Below are 15,609 nucleotides of genomic sequence, written 5' to 3'. Positions count from 1 at the left end.
TTCCTTTCAACAAATTTCTCCAGAACCTATTTTCATAAAAAGCTGTTCTTTTCAGCTGTCTATTTATGCTGGACCTGTTGTTCCCCATATTACAATTGAAACCATCTCCACCACAATACCGGGTTGCGGAGTCCAGGTGTGAAGCACTGTAAAAAAAGTTGCTCCTTCTATTTTGTGACTCCTCTATCAAAAGAAGCATATTCTCACTATCTACTCTGTTTTTCATCTTTATGATGTTAAGGATATCCATAAGATCCCCATATAATATATTCTGTTTATAAAGATGATCCTATCTCCTCCAGCACATCCGCATAACTGGAGCTCCATGGGTTATGACCAAATAAATGGCTGGAGTCACTTAGCACTTTTATGCAAGGGCGTTTATTAGGTGTGTCAAAAGTCAAACTTAGAAAAAATAGCAAAGAGAAAGATGTCAATATTTACAAAAAGATATTTACCAGGAAACACATTAATAGCTCCATGCTATTTTGTCCAGTGTGAACTCCTGGCAGCTCTGATATCTATTTCTCCCACTGAGAGCGATGACCCTCTTTTATTAGGCACCAGGATGTACGATCTTTAATTACCCACAAAGTTAACTTAGACTACACATGAATTAGAATATGATGCACCCCACAGTTACAAAATAGCCAGGAGTATCTACCTTAAATACAGTATATAAACAATATATACACATTTACACATCCCCATTACTGAAGAAATTGAATATTTCACTGTGTATGACGGAGAAGGCGCCATAAAACTAACCCTTTAGGGCCCATTATTAGAATATACCGGTCTACTGGGGAAAGACATTGAAGTATACACACCCAGCACAATTACAAAGCAATGTTTGTGCATGTGGATGTGTAAGTAGTGTGTTTACCGAGTCCTCTCAATTGTGTTCTTTATCTCTGAAATCATTTTTGTTACTCCCTCAAGCCTGAGCACATTGTAGCACTGTGGCTTTTTCATTCATTCCGCATTTCATTCTTTAAATTTTATATTTAATTTAAATAAAATTAATATATTTTAAATTTAATATTTAACTAATTTATTTCCGAAGTATTATGATAAAAACTTTTTTGCAAGGTATACATGAGGCTGCTGATGTTTACTTTCATTTTTAAACTTCCTCATGTTCTCCTTCTTTGCATCCAATGAAAATTATATTTAGCCTCTTGTGTCAGTGTTTGTACTTTACAAAATGATTATCAGCTCTTCATCTAAGATAGGTTTCATTTATTTTTATGATAATACAATAAGACATAGCAGCATGAGCAGATTCTTTTGCACTTTGAATGTGCCCCATCATTTATCAAGTTCAAGCTTGATCTTTTATCTTTGTACCACTTTCCTACACTGTCCTTATTTCTGTTGGCTATCTCAACACCCCACAGTTGCAATGGTGAAAGAAGCTTTCCAAAAAATGAAGACCATATTAACAGACAGAAAGACGAGCATGTACACTAAAAACAGAATACGCAGTGCTACATTTATTCTATCCTGACTTATGGAAGTGAATGCTGGACCATTTCCCTAGCAATGGAAAAGAGACTAGTAGAAGCAGCTGAATTATGGCTCTATAGGAGAATGTTAAAAATATCACGGACTACACACACATCAAATGAAGAAGTTCTCAGAAGAGCCCAAGCGGTTAGATCACTCATACCAACAATAAGAGAAAAACAACTCAGATTCCTAGGACACATCACGTGGAAAGATGAACTAGAAAAACTCATTCTCTCTGGAAAGATCGAGGGGAGCAAACCTGGAGGAAGACCTTGGCTTATGTACATCAAAAGCATAGCCAGGCGGCTACACATCGAGGAAATGAAAGTCATCCAAAGAACGAGGGATAGATCTATATGGAAAACCACAGTCACCGATGTCCACATCGGATATGGTACCTAGACAGACAGATCTCAACATCCAGAAGTTGATTGATCTTGGTTTTTTATGAAAACAGCTGAGTCTCTGGTTCTCTGTGGTAGATAATTCCAGAGATCCATCACCTTCTGCATAAAGAAATTTGATCTCTTCTGTCCTTTATATTTGCAGTTATAAACAGTGAAAAGATTTGATATTTAAAGCACTTCCAGAGCCTTAAAACTACTAGAGCCGCACATCACAGCTCTAGTGGCACAGGTTCAGTCCCAATCTTTGGTGTAGAGTTTCCATGTTCTCCCTGTGACTACGTGCACCTTCTCCTGATTTTCCTTTTTATTCCCCACATCGCAATGGAATTAACATCAGAATTAGACTCTGATTTAATAGCACTGGCATATGTCATGAAATCTGTTCTTATGCAGCTGCAGGACATTGCAATACATAATAAAAACAGTGAATAACAGTAAAAAAAAATTGTGTGTGTTAATTTAAATAATAGTGCAAAAACAGTAGTGAGGCAGTTGTTCGTGGGTTCATTATCCATTCAGAAATCTGATGGCGAAGGGGAAGAAGCTGTCCTGAATCATTGAGTGTGTGCCGTCAGGCTCCTGTATCTTCTCCCTGATGGTAGGATGAGAAGAGGGCATGTTCTGGGTGATGGGGGTCTTAAATGATAGATGCCACCTTTTTGAAGCATCATTCCTTAAAGATGTCCTGATGACTAAGTTTACAACTTTCTGCAGCTTATTTTGATCCTGTGCAGTGCCCCCCCCCATACCAGATGGTGATGCAGCCAATTAGAATACTTTTCATGGTACATCTGTAGAAATATGTGAGAGTCTATGGTGACATATCAAGTTTCCTCAAACTCCTAATGAAATATAGCCCCTGTTGTGCCGCCTTTGTAACTGCATTGATATGTTGAGCCTGGGATAGATTAGTAGGCTAACTGGCCACTGTACATTGCCCCTTCTGTGTAGTGTGCAGTGGAATCTGGGAGGAGCTGATGAATGTGTAGGCAGCATAAAATAGGATTACTGTAAATGGGTGCTTTATAGTTAATGGACTTGGTGGGTGGAGTTGTCTGTTTCCATGTTGAACAATTCTGACTCTATGACAAATTAAATACTTATTTATTTGTTGGTGGAATTTGTATACAAATGTGTAATGAAATGTGTTCATAGGTAGAATAGTTTTGCTGATCAAAGATGTTTGAGCTTAATATAAACTACGTTTCAGGCTTAATTGAAGTGGAAAAGGATCTAGTACCTTTTTGAAGGTGAATTGTGTTTCTGAAAGAGAATTGAAATTGTAGAAAAAAGGTTTGTGTACTACTGATTACTCAGACTCAATTTTAGTTGATTTTTGCCTTTTTTTTAGCAATTCAGTTATGTGGCCATTTAAAAAAAATCAATGCACATGAACTTCCAATTCAAACCACACAGTGAACTGAATTGTAGGAAGAAAATGTGAAAACATCTAGTGAGTAAAACTGATGACCAATGAGCCAGATAAGAATATATCCTTCTCTCCATTATTGACTGTGTTATGACATGCGAGTAGAAAGTAGCTTGCTGTTTCTAATTTGCTTCCTTTTATGTCCACAGCATGGAGGAATGTGAGGCATTGTGCACAAGACTGGCAATCATGGTAAATGGGCGGTTCAGGTGTCTTGGCAGCATTCAGCACTTGAAAAACCGGTAACTTCACATTCCAGTGCTTTTCCAACCCTGATCGCAGTCAGCTCCCTGTTTCCCTTAAATGACACTGTTCTTCATTTTCTTGGCACAGAGTTCTTTTGAATCAAAAGAATCAAAAATAAACTTCACACTTTGGTAATGAGCACTGTTGACACCACTGCCCCCCAATTTACACAGTGATGGCTCCACTGTGTCTGCTGTCTGACACCCTTTCTCAAGTTGTCTACATGGAGAGAGGCTGGGCGGGCAAGTGGATTTTGCATGAATCATGCTTGACGATCAGTGATATTCTGACAAGTTGTATATTTACTGCATATCCAAAACAAACAAGAAGGCAACTTTCACACCTAAGACAAGGTGATCCCACTAAACGACACACACTAAATGCTGGAGGAACTCAGCAGGCCAGGCAGCATCCATGAAAAAGAGTTCAGTCGACATTTCAGGCCAAAACCCTTCAACAGGACTGGAGGAAAAAAGATGAGGAGTGGATTTAAAAGGTGGGGGAAGGGGATGGAGAATGACAAGGTGATAGGTGAAACCGGAATGGGGAGTGGTAAAGTAATGAACTGGCAAGTTGATTGGTGAAAGAGATACAGGGCTGGAGAAGCGGGGAATCTAATAGGTGAGGACAGGAGGCCATGGAAGAAAGAAATAGGGACAGGAGCACCAGAGGGAGGTGATGGGCAGGCAAGGAGATGAGGTGAGAGAGGGAAATGGGAATGGGAAATGGTGAAAGGGGGTGCATTACTGGAAGTTCGAGAGGTCGATGACCATGCCATCAAGTTGGAGGCTACCCAGATGGAATGTAAGATGTTGTTCTTCCAACTTCAGTGTGGCTTCATCACAACAATGGAGGAGGCCATGGACAGACATATTGGAATGGGAAAGGGAAGTGGAATTAAAATGCATGACCACTGGGAGACCCTGCTTCTTCTGGCGAATGGAGCGTAGGTGCTCGGCAAATCAGTCTCCCAACCTGCCTCGGGTCTCACAGATAAACAGGAGGCCACACTGGGAGCTCTGGATACAGTATATGACCCCAACAGACTCACAGGTGAAGTGTCACCTCACCTGGAAGGACTGTTTGGTAGTGATAGAGGAGGTGTAGGGTCAAGTGTAGCTCTTGTTCCATGTACAAGGATAAGTGCCAGGAGGGAGAGCAGTAGGGAGGGATGAATGGACAAAGGAGTCACATAAGGAGCGATCCCTGCGGAAAGCAGAGTTTGGGGGGGTGGGGGAGATTTGCTTGGTGAAAGGATCCTGTTGCAGATGGCGGAAGTTACAGAGAATTATATGCTGGACGCAGAGGCTGGAGGAATGGTAGATGAGGACCCAAAGGAAACCCTATCACCCCCCCCCAACTTTCTGCTTTCTGCAGGGATCACACCCTATGCAAGTCCCTTGTCCATTAGTCCCTTCCCACTGATCTCCCTCCTGGCACTTATCCTTGCAAATGGAACAAGTGATACACCTCCTCCCTCACTACCATTCATGGCCCCAAACAGTTCTTCCAGGTGAGGTGACACTTACCTTTGTGTCTGCTGGGATCATATACAGCGTCCGATGCTCCCGGTGTGGCCTTCTGTGTATCGGTGAGACTCGATGCAGGTTGGGAGATTGCTTCGCCAAGCACCTATGCTCCATCTGCCAGAAAAAGCAGGATCTCCCAGTGGCTACCCATTTTAATTCAATTTCCCATTCCCATTCTGATATGTCTATCCATAGCCTCCTCTACTGTTGCGATGAAGCCACACACAGGTTGGAGGAACAACATCTTATATTCCAGTTGGGTAACCTCCAACCTGATGGCATGAACATTGATTTCTCGAACTTCTTGTAATGCCCCCCACCCACCCTTTCTCCTTTACCATTCCCATCCCCTTTTCCTTCTCTCACTTATTTCCTTGCCTGCCCATAGACTCCCTCAGTTGCTCTTCCCCTCTTTCTTCCATGGCCTTCTGTCCTCTCCTGTTACATTCCCCCTTCTCCAGCCCCGTATCTCTTTCACCAATCAACTTCTCAGCTCTTTACTTCACCCCTCCTAATCCTGGTTTCACCTGTCACCTTGCATTTCTCCCTCCCTCCCCCACCTTTTAAATCTACTCCTCATCATTTTTTCTCCAGTCCTGCTGAAGAGTCTCAGCCTGAAATGTCGACTGTACCCTTTTCCATAGATGCTGCCTGGCCTGCTGAATTTCTCCAGCTGTTTGTGTGTGTTACAAGGATTTCTAACATCTGCAGACTTTTATCTTGTTTGTGATCCCACTAAAACTGATTATTCTCAAAGTGCTTGTCAAGTCAAAACTTACTATATGACATAGCCAACTGCACAACACAGATTCTTCAGGAACTTTGAACAGCCCAACATCCTTTTGTGTGTTAGGGTAAAAGCAGACACAGAATAAATATGCAAACGTTGAAATAAATAGGGATTTTGGGAGTGATATCAGAGATTGGTTTTAATAATGAATTTTTGAAGAATTTTTAAAACTAGAGATAGAGCTATTGAGTAATGGGTTGATGGCTTTATAGAATAGATAGAATAGAATAGTACAGCATAGTACAGGCCCTTCGGCCCACAGTGTTGTGCTAATCCTTAAACCCTACCTCCCATTTAACCTTCCACCTTAAATTCCTCCATATACCTGTCTAGTAGTCTCTTAAGTTTCACTAGTGTATCTGCCTCCACCACTGACTCAGGCAGTGCATTCCACGCACCAACCACTCTCTGAGTAAAAAAAAACCTTCCTCTAATATCCCCCTTGAACTTCCCACCCCTTATCTTAAAGCCATGTCTTCTTGTATTGAGCAGTGGTGCCCTGGGGAAGAGGCGCCGGCTGTCCCCTCTATCTATTCCTCTTATTATTTTGTATACCTCTATCATGTCTCCTTTCATCCTCCTTCTCTCCAAAGAGTAAAGCCCTAGCTCCCTTAATCTCTGATTATAATGCATACTTTCTAAACCAGGCTGCAAATCTCCTCTGTGTCCTTTCCAATGCTTCCACATCCTTCCTATAGTGAGGCGACCAGAACTGGACACAGTACTCCAAGTGTGGCCTAACCAGAGTTTTATAGAGCTGCATCATTACCTCGCGACTCTTAAACTCTATCCCTCGACTTACGAAAGCTAACACCCCATAAGCTTTCTTAACTACCCTATCTACTTGTGAGGCAACTTTCAGGGACCTGTGGACATGTACCCCCAGATCCCTCTGCTCCTCCACACTACCAAGTGTCCTGCCATTTACTTTGTATTCTGCCTTAGAGTTTGTCCTTCCAAAGTGTACCACCTCACACTTCTCCAGGTTGAACCCATTCTGCCACTTCTCAGCCCACTTCTGCATCCTATCAATGTCTGTCTGCAGTCTTCGACAACCTTTGGCATAGTTGCTGCTGTGAAAGAAGAAGGCAATGCAAAAAAATTAATATCCAACGAAGGGTAGAAAGGATGAGAAGATTAAGTGTGTTCATGATGGGTTAAGTGGATTGAATGATAGGTTAGTAATGTTGACTAGGGGGGCTTCAAATATGTGTGATTTTGGATTTTAAATTCATCTTCTAATGATAGATATAGGTGAGGAGTTGATCCTTTATAATTTGGTGAATAGAAGATATAATTAAGGTCATTGTGATAGTGGTAGAGAAACATTCAGAAAGGGTGGATGACTCCGGAGGTTAGAGGATGATGGGTATTGGGTGTTGGGTGCGCATTTTGTCGGGATTGTGGTAATTTTAAATAAAAGATTTTCTAAGTGTGGCCAAGCAATGATGGAATATATACAGGGTAGCCAAAGGAGGGAAATCAAAGAATGGGAAATAACCCTCATGAAAATGAGCAATTTGGGGTGAATGAAAGACATGTGGGAGATAGGAGTCAAGTTGCAGAGTGACTTGGAACCAGACATCAGGAGGGTAGAGGACTTAGGGAGTTCACATGCAAGGTAATGTGAACAACGAATGGAAGCAGCAGAGGGAGCTGTGGGGAGGATGAGAGGCATCATATTATAACTTGCCACGCTGTGGCACTGGTTGTAACTGTGTTCTCTTTAATTACATCTAATTTCAAAAATACCTATATCATTACATCTTTTCTGAATAGTTTTCAAAGTATATTCACTTGCAAATCTAGGCATTATGCAAGATTCAAGTAGTATTGGTCAAAATACTGCAGATTAATGTCAATATATTGTATAGGCCTTAAACAAACATCCCAGTTTTAGGGCCAATGCTACTGGTTCTCTGTCTTTTTCCACAGTTTTTGACAGATGATATTGGAAGTTCAAAGGGATGTATATCTGCTGTGCCATTTTCAACAAGTGATGTGTTTTTATTTGCATTTTTTTTGTTTCCTAGGTTTGGTGATGGTTACATGATAACTGTCCGCACAAAGTCCAGTCTATACGTAAAAGAAGTTGTCCGTTTTTTCAACAGAAATTTCCCTGAAGCAGTTTTAAAGGTATGACCGAAGCTGAGGTCTGTGACCTGCTTACATGCTGTAGCCTTCATGCCTAAATCCTCGTGACTGAACCAAAGAGCGGAGAACACTGAAGTCATCCCTTTAAGTTGTTTTAGCTCTGCAGGAGCCATGAGAGCCTAGATGTGCTTCCCATCCTTTTGCATCAGCTCTTGGTCTGTCACACCCAGGAGAAAATAGCCTTTCCATCTCCTGATTCCTTTCACAATGATAGGATGTCAGAGGAAATCCCTGATGTTGATGACTCTGTAGTGAGTAAGGATGTAAGACTACTACTCAGTTTTCATGCTTTTGGAGACCAAAAATTGGGGTTGCATTGACCCCTTGCCAGTAACTTGAAATGCAAATATTTTCTGGCATCCCAACAACATTGTCTTTAAATTTATCTAAGCAACAATTGATATTATTCCCTTTGAATAAGCATTCTCTTTGAATAGCACCATGGGATATTTACTTTCATTTGAAATATTTGGTATGTTAATACCTCAGAGTACTTCCAAGTGTGCAGGACTTGCTATGTCACTTAGAGCCAGTGCTCAGTTTAAAGAGGGAAATCTGAAACAATTATTACCAAGCGAGGATGAAGTGCTTGGTGGGAGCAGGAACAGACAACGCACAGGTGTCCAACCTGGTGAGACGAAGGAGGGGCCAGGCCCGGAGTCACCCCATAGTGCCCAGAATCTCCAAGTGTTGCAAACTAATCCCTCTAGCATGAAGTTTAACAGGAGGCTGATCAAATGGCCTGCAGCTAACATGACTTCACTGTGGAAGCAGTTTGATGAAGGTGTTAACCAAATTCTGGAGGCAATGGTGAAGAGAGGGGTTGATAGGAAGCTGCAAGCCATGACAACAATTATTGTCAGTATATGGAGAGCGAGGTGTCTCCCAGTGGAGGTTGATTGTAGGGGATTCGCAGCCCGTTACTTAGTTAGAGCCTTCAGTATTTTGAGCATTGAGGGAGAGAGGAAGAGGAGAGCCATCCGCAGTACCACCAATACGTCAGAGAGGGCCTCAAGATGGCTGTGGCTCAAAAGAGGAGAGCCATGGAGTCATAAGTAGCTAGCCATCTGGACACAAGCTGGGGTCTGATCAGCCCCGCCTGAGTCACCTGGAGAAGGTTGTATGATGTTGAAAGACCCGAAACACCCGATGATTCCAGAAACATCACTGAAAATGTGTCCAGAAGCATCAGTAGATGTATGTACACAGCATGAACAAGAATCAATAATGTTGCATTCCTAAATGTCTTGTTTACAGAACAGGGTTATTTTGCTACTGGAGAGGGAGGGGCTGGGTTGGGTGAGGAAGCCCCTTAATTATTATAGACCTTAATGCTTTGTGGCTAATGAAGTGCTTTTGTTGATAACAATGAGTCTGATGGGTGCATAGAGAGATCTTGCTAACAACAAGATGGTAATGACCAGGGAATCTGTTTTAATGATGTTTATTGAGGGATAAGCATTGGCCATGATGTTGGTGATCTTATGCTCTTCACAATAGTACCGTAAGCCTTTTACCTTCATCTTATAAGATAGACAGGACCCCTTTTTCATCTATTTAGCATTAGAATGTAGAATACAAACACAATTATTATTGGAATATTGAGTAGGAACTTGGCATGTGTGTTCAAAGTAAATTTATTATTAAAGTACATATATGTCACCATATACAACCCTGAGATTCATTTTCTTGAGGACATATACAGTAGATCCAAGAATCACAATAGAATCAATGAAAGACCCATACCCAATAGGGCGGACAAACAACCAATGTGCAAAAGACAACAAACAGGGGAAATACAAAATAGTATAAAATAATAAATATCAAGAACATGAGATGAAGATTCATTGAAAGTGAGTCCACAGGTGGTGGGCACCGTTCAAAGACAGCGCAATTGAAGTTCAATGAAGTTATCCCCTCTGGTTCAAGAGCTTGATGGTTGAGGGATATTAACTGTTTCTGAACCTCGTCGTGTGAATTTTGAGGTTCTTGTACTTTCTTCCTGATGTGACTGTGAGAAGAGGGCATGACCTAAATGGTGCATATCCCTGATAATGGATGCTGCTTTCCTGCGACAGCACTCTGTGTAGATGTACGCAATGGTGGAGAGGCCTTTACCCATGATGGGCTGGGCAGTATCTACTACTTTGTGTATGATTTTCTATTCAGGGCCATTGGGTCTTCCACACCAGGCTGTGATGCAACCAGTCAATATATGCACTACCACACATCTATAGAAGTTTGTCAAAGTGTTACATGTCATGCTGAATCTTCATAAACCTCCAAAGAAAGAAGAGGTGTTGCTGTTCATTCTTTGTAATTGCACTTACGTGCTGGGCCCAGGACAGGTCCTCTGAAATGATAACATGGAGGAATTTAAAGTTGCTGACCTTCTCCACCTTTGGTCCCTGATGAGGACTGGCTTATGAACTTTCGGCTTGAAGCCCTGAAGTCAATAATCAGCTCTTTGATTGTGCTGACACTGAGTGCAATGTTGTTGTTTTGGCACCACTCAGCCAGATTTTCACTTTCTCTCCTATATGCTGATTCTTCACTGCCTTTGATTTGGCCCACGACAGTGGTGTTGTCAGCAAATAAGTCATTGAAGCAATGTTTAGCCACACAGTCACTAGTGTAGAGTGAGTTGAGCAGGGGACTAAGCACACAGCCCTGTGCTGATGGAGATTGTGGAGAATGAAACAAAATATTTGCAATAATTTTGATTGAATGACTGTGCGGAAATGCTTTGTTTGTGATTATTATTATTATTATTTTGTGCATGGACCAACTGGCCTAATTCAGCTCCTTTTTCCAATTATTCCAGTGCTACAGTCAGGACACCATTTTATAAGCTTAGTGTAACATTGCAAGTCTGACATATGCGTGTTTTGTTTAGGAGAGGCACCATACCAAAGTGCAATACCAGCTGAAGTCAGAAAACATCTCACTGGCCCATGTTTTCAGTAAGATGGAGCAAGTCGTCGATGTGCTGGGAATTGAAGATTATTCTGTCAGTCAAACCACGCTAGACAATGTAAGTGAATCCTTAAACACAAAAAGAAAGGTATTGATGACTTGGGGGTCTTCAAAAGGATTTCACCCATAACCAATAATATATTTAAAATACTTGGGAATGTCTGAGTAATATTTAGCATTCACGAAATATTACCGCAAACCTACATCCACCATAGGTCGTTGGTAACGTGTGCTTTGTGCAGTGGCAGATTGCATTCCATTGAAATTTCCCATTCAGATTATTCCCATCTTTAACCAGAAATTTTAAGATGTTCTATAGTAATATGCATGTAATGTTCACTCATTTTAAAATATGGGTATTTTAAAGTAATGCTTTAGTCAAAAGATGAAGGGTCTTGGCCAAAATGTTGACTACTCATTTTCCTCCGGCATTTGTGTCTGTTGACTCATATAGTCGTTTACTGCCAGGCCTTCATCCTTTTTAGTTACGTCCTCAGAAACTCAGTCAAATTAGTGAGACAAGATTTCCTCCACACAAGACCATGCTGACTATCCCAGGTAAACCACTACTTTTCCAAATGTACATAAATCCTATCCCTTAATTTTATTATCATTAACTTAAAATTCACTAACCTGTAGTTACCTGGCTTATACCAGCTTCCCTTCTTAAATAAACCAACATCATTAGCTATTTTCCACTTTTCTGGTGCCTCGTTAGTGGCTAACAAAGGTGCAAGTATTTCCATCATGGTCCCATCTTTGTACTCCCTTGTTGCCCACAGGGATATGGAATAGATCTCACTTGGCTCTGGGTATTTATTAACTCACATGAATCCCTCGATATCCAACATTTCCACCTTCATGCTTCATATTATCAGCATAACCTCCCTGAACATACTACCATGTTCTTCTCTTTGGGAACCACAGATGAAAAGTATTCATTTAGGACCTTGCCCACAATCTGCTAGCTCCACACAAGAAGAGTCCACTGTTTTTTGTTTACCCCGTCATTCCTGATACAGAATTACTTTAACTTACCAACCAAGGATATTCAATGGCCAATTTTATCCTTATTTATTCCTTAAGATCTCTCCTGCATCTTCTTATTCCTCAAGGACACACACAATTCCAGTTTCCTCCGCCTGCTAGTTTTCTTGCTTCCTGGTCAAATTTTCATGGTCCAAGGTTCCCTGATCTTGCCATCTTTATCTTTCATCCTTACTGGTACATGCTGTCCCTGAATTCTTACTAGCATCTGCTCCATATCAGCTTGCACTTGGACCTCTTTTATTCTATTGAAATTAGCTTTACCCCAATTCCAACTCTGAACTTGAACACAAATTTTATCTCCTTTTCATAACTATCTTGAGGCAAATAACCTTCTCCTTAATGTCAATAAGACAAAGGAGATGGTTGTCGACTTCAGGAGAACTCGCACCACTCACACCCTTATTTACATTGGCAGCACTGCGTTGGAAACTGAGTAATTTCAGACTCCTGGGAGTACACATCTCACACAACCTGGCATGGTCCCAGAACATATTCTACCCAGTTGGGAAAGCTCACCAGTGCCTCTAATTTCTGTGGAGACTGGACTACGCACATCAATACTCTCGATCTTCTACAAATGCACAGTTGAGAGGACCCTAACATCCTGCATCTCCGTGAGGTACGGAAATCGCATTACAGCAGACAGGAGGACTCTGGGTACTTAGAACTGCCTAACGCATTATTGGCACCAAGTCTAGCTGTCAACAAGAACATATATACAGAAAGATGCCAATAAAAGGCTTGCAATATCATGAAGGATCCCATTCCCATCAGGGAAGAGGCTACACAGTATCCACGCCAGGAACACAGTTACTAACCCCAAGATCAAACAAGAGAAAAATCTACAGATGCTGGAAAACCCAGCAACACACAAGATGCTGGAGGGATTCAGCAGGCCAAGCAGCATCTAGGAAGGGTTTTGCCCGAAGCATCTACTATACTATTTTCCTAGATGCTGCCTGGCCTGCTGAGTTCCTCCAACTTTTTGTGTGTGTCGCACTAAGCCCAAGATGCTAGGCTGATCAACACCTCTATCCATTAACCCACCCCACCACGACTGCATACACATCACCTAGTGTCTATGTACATAATAGTTACTTGTACATCGTGTTTTATAAGATTGTTTTTATATTTATGTTTATTGTGTTCTTGTTTTTTAAAATTTGGTTCTTTAGCCTTATTGTTTTCTAATGCTGTATCAGATCAGAAATAACAATCATTTCCTCCTCCTTTACACGCATGCACTGAAGAATGACAATTAACAATCTTGAATCTTGAAATTTCAAGAATTATAGTCACTGTTCCCTATGGTCAAGTACTGTCCTGTCCCCAGTAGGGCACTCTACATTTTATCTCAAAGACTTTCTTGGACGTACTTAACAAATTCCACCCCATCTAAGCCCCTTGCACTATGGCAAACCCAGTCAATATTGGGAAAGATAGCACTGCTCACTTTCATAATGAGCTTTCTGCAACGTGCTTACCTATCTGATCTTTTCATTCCCATTGACTGTTGGGCTGCCTGTGATATAACTGCAGCAATGTGATCAGTGCCATCTTATTCCAAAGTACCTCCTTTACCCATTGGATATTGACTGTAAAGCTGTTTGTTTCTTGCTGATCAATAGTGTGAACCACTCCCCCCTACCCCGCCTTTCCATTTCTCGGTATCACGATTGAAACATCTGTACATCTTGTCCTGCCCTTCTCTCAACATTTTTCTATAATATAAATTGTATCATAATTGGAAGTGCTGATCCATTTTCAAGTCTTACCGGACTTGCCTGTGAGGCTTTATATTAAATTAATGAGAGCCCCCTCCCTGGTTCTCTCGCACTCCCTAACTACCATCTGTCTGCCCCGTCTACTGGATTTCCCTCATTTATCCTGTACATTTGAGTCAATCGCCCCACCTGCTGCACAGATATGACATTTCTCACCATCCTCTCAACTTAATTTAAACTTTCTTGAGTAATATGAGTACACCTCCCTGTAAGTATGTTGGTCACCTTCCAGTTTGGATGTGTGCCAATCCTTCTTGCACAGGTTACACCTGCCCCAGAAGTGATCTCAATGATCCAAGTACCTCAGGCCCTTCCTCCTGCACCAGCTTTTCAATCACACGTTCATCCTGCATGTCCTCCTATTTCTAACCTCATTGGCACGGGCACCGAGGGAAATTCTGAGATTATGACCTTACAGTTCCTGCTTTTTATCTTCTCAAGCTCATTTTGTCTCATCCCTCAACTGCTTTTTGCCTCATCCCTCTTTCTACCTGTGTCACTAATACCAATATATACAATAACCTCTCCCATCAGAATGTTCTGTACCCAGTCCAAGACATCTTTGAGCTTGGCACCAAAGAGGTAACCAACCATAGGAGTGCCTGACTGTTCCCCTCACTGCTCAACACCCCACCTCAACCTTTCCCTCTCCTGTTGTGTATCAGAGCCAGCCACAATGCCATGAACTTGAAGCCGCTGCTGCTTTATTTCTCAACAAACATGGTGCACCTGTCTGAGACGGCATTGGCTACAGGGGACTTTTGCACACCCTGTCTGCAGTTTGCTGCCTGTCCTGGTGGTCACATTCCTCCTTTCTTTCTACGCCTGTGACTAACTATTGTTTCCAAATATTCATAGTGAGTTCAACCACATTGAAGATGGCCAAAGCATAAGAAAAACAACCTCAAATACTGCCATTTATTTCTGTCTGAGCATTTGGGCCTAGGTTCCCTCTAAGATCAGTTACACAGAAGTAGCTTAGAACTGTGTATCTGTCAGTGACCCAATTCCCAGATTTCTGGCTCTTTCACTTCAGATCTATTAAGCTCCGCTGATCTTAATCATCAGCAGTTTTTTTAACTGCTAAAACCATTAGGTTTGGTGAGAGAGCTCCAAACCATTTCTTCGCCATCCAGTCGCCAACCATGGCCACTCCCCTTCAGCTCCACTTAAGCTCTCTTTCTCAGAAAACCCTGCCTCTTTTACCAAGCAGTTTCACAAATCCCTGATGTCCAAATTTGTTTGTGAAGTGGGAAGTTTAATTGTTATAAACATTCTATTAGTCATTGAGCATGGAGTTATTAGCTATACAGCATAGAAGCAGGCCCTGTGACTCAACAAGAGCATGCCAACCATCAAACACCATTTTCACCAGGGGTTCACAACCTTTTTTATGCCATGGACCAATACTATCAAGCAAAGGGTCAGTGCGCCCTAGGTTGGGAACCCCTGATTTACACTAAATCTACCCCAATCCTATTTCATTCTCATATTCCCGTCAAATCTTCTTGACAAGGGACAACTTACAGTGACCAATCTATATGTCTTTGGAATGTGGGAGTAAACTCTATGTGAGCACAAGGAAAATATGCAAACTCTACACAGACGGTACAAGAGATTAGGATTGAACCTGGGTCACTGGTACCATCAGATCTACTGGCTGAGACAGTGTACTGTTTTATTATTGACCTCGAACTCTGCCACCAATTCCTTAAAATTGTCTCCAGTCTAA

At 41.7% G+C, this 15,609-nt stretch overlaps 1 protein-coding gene across 2 annotated transcripts in view; it reads left to right on the top strand.

Moving 5' to 3' along the window:
- Positions 1–15,609, top strand: part of abca2 (ATP-binding cassette, sub-family A (ABC1), member 2) — a 583,930-nt gene that overhangs the window by 542,426 nt on the left and 25,895 nt on the right. For both annotated transcript variants that reach the window (XM_063073801.1, XM_063073800.1), the window contains exons 45-47: positions 3,498–3,590; positions 7,947–8,049; positions 10,964–11,101. In XM_063073801.1, coding sequence (XP_062929871.1) covers positions 3,498–3,590; positions 7,947–8,049; positions 10,964–11,101 — 334 coding nt within the window. The remainder of the gene's footprint in view (positions 1–3,497; positions 3,591–7,946; positions 8,050–10,963; positions 11,102–15,609) is intronic.

This window comes from Mobula hypostoma, chromosome 21, assembly GCF_963921235.1.
Source record: "Mobula hypostoma chromosome 21, sMobHyp1.1, whole genome shotgun sequence".
NCBI lineage: Eukaryota > Metazoa > Chordata > Chondrichthyes > Myliobatiformes > Myliobatidae > Mobula > Mobula hypostoma.
This window is presented reverse-complemented; position numbering and strand designations above follow the sequence as displayed.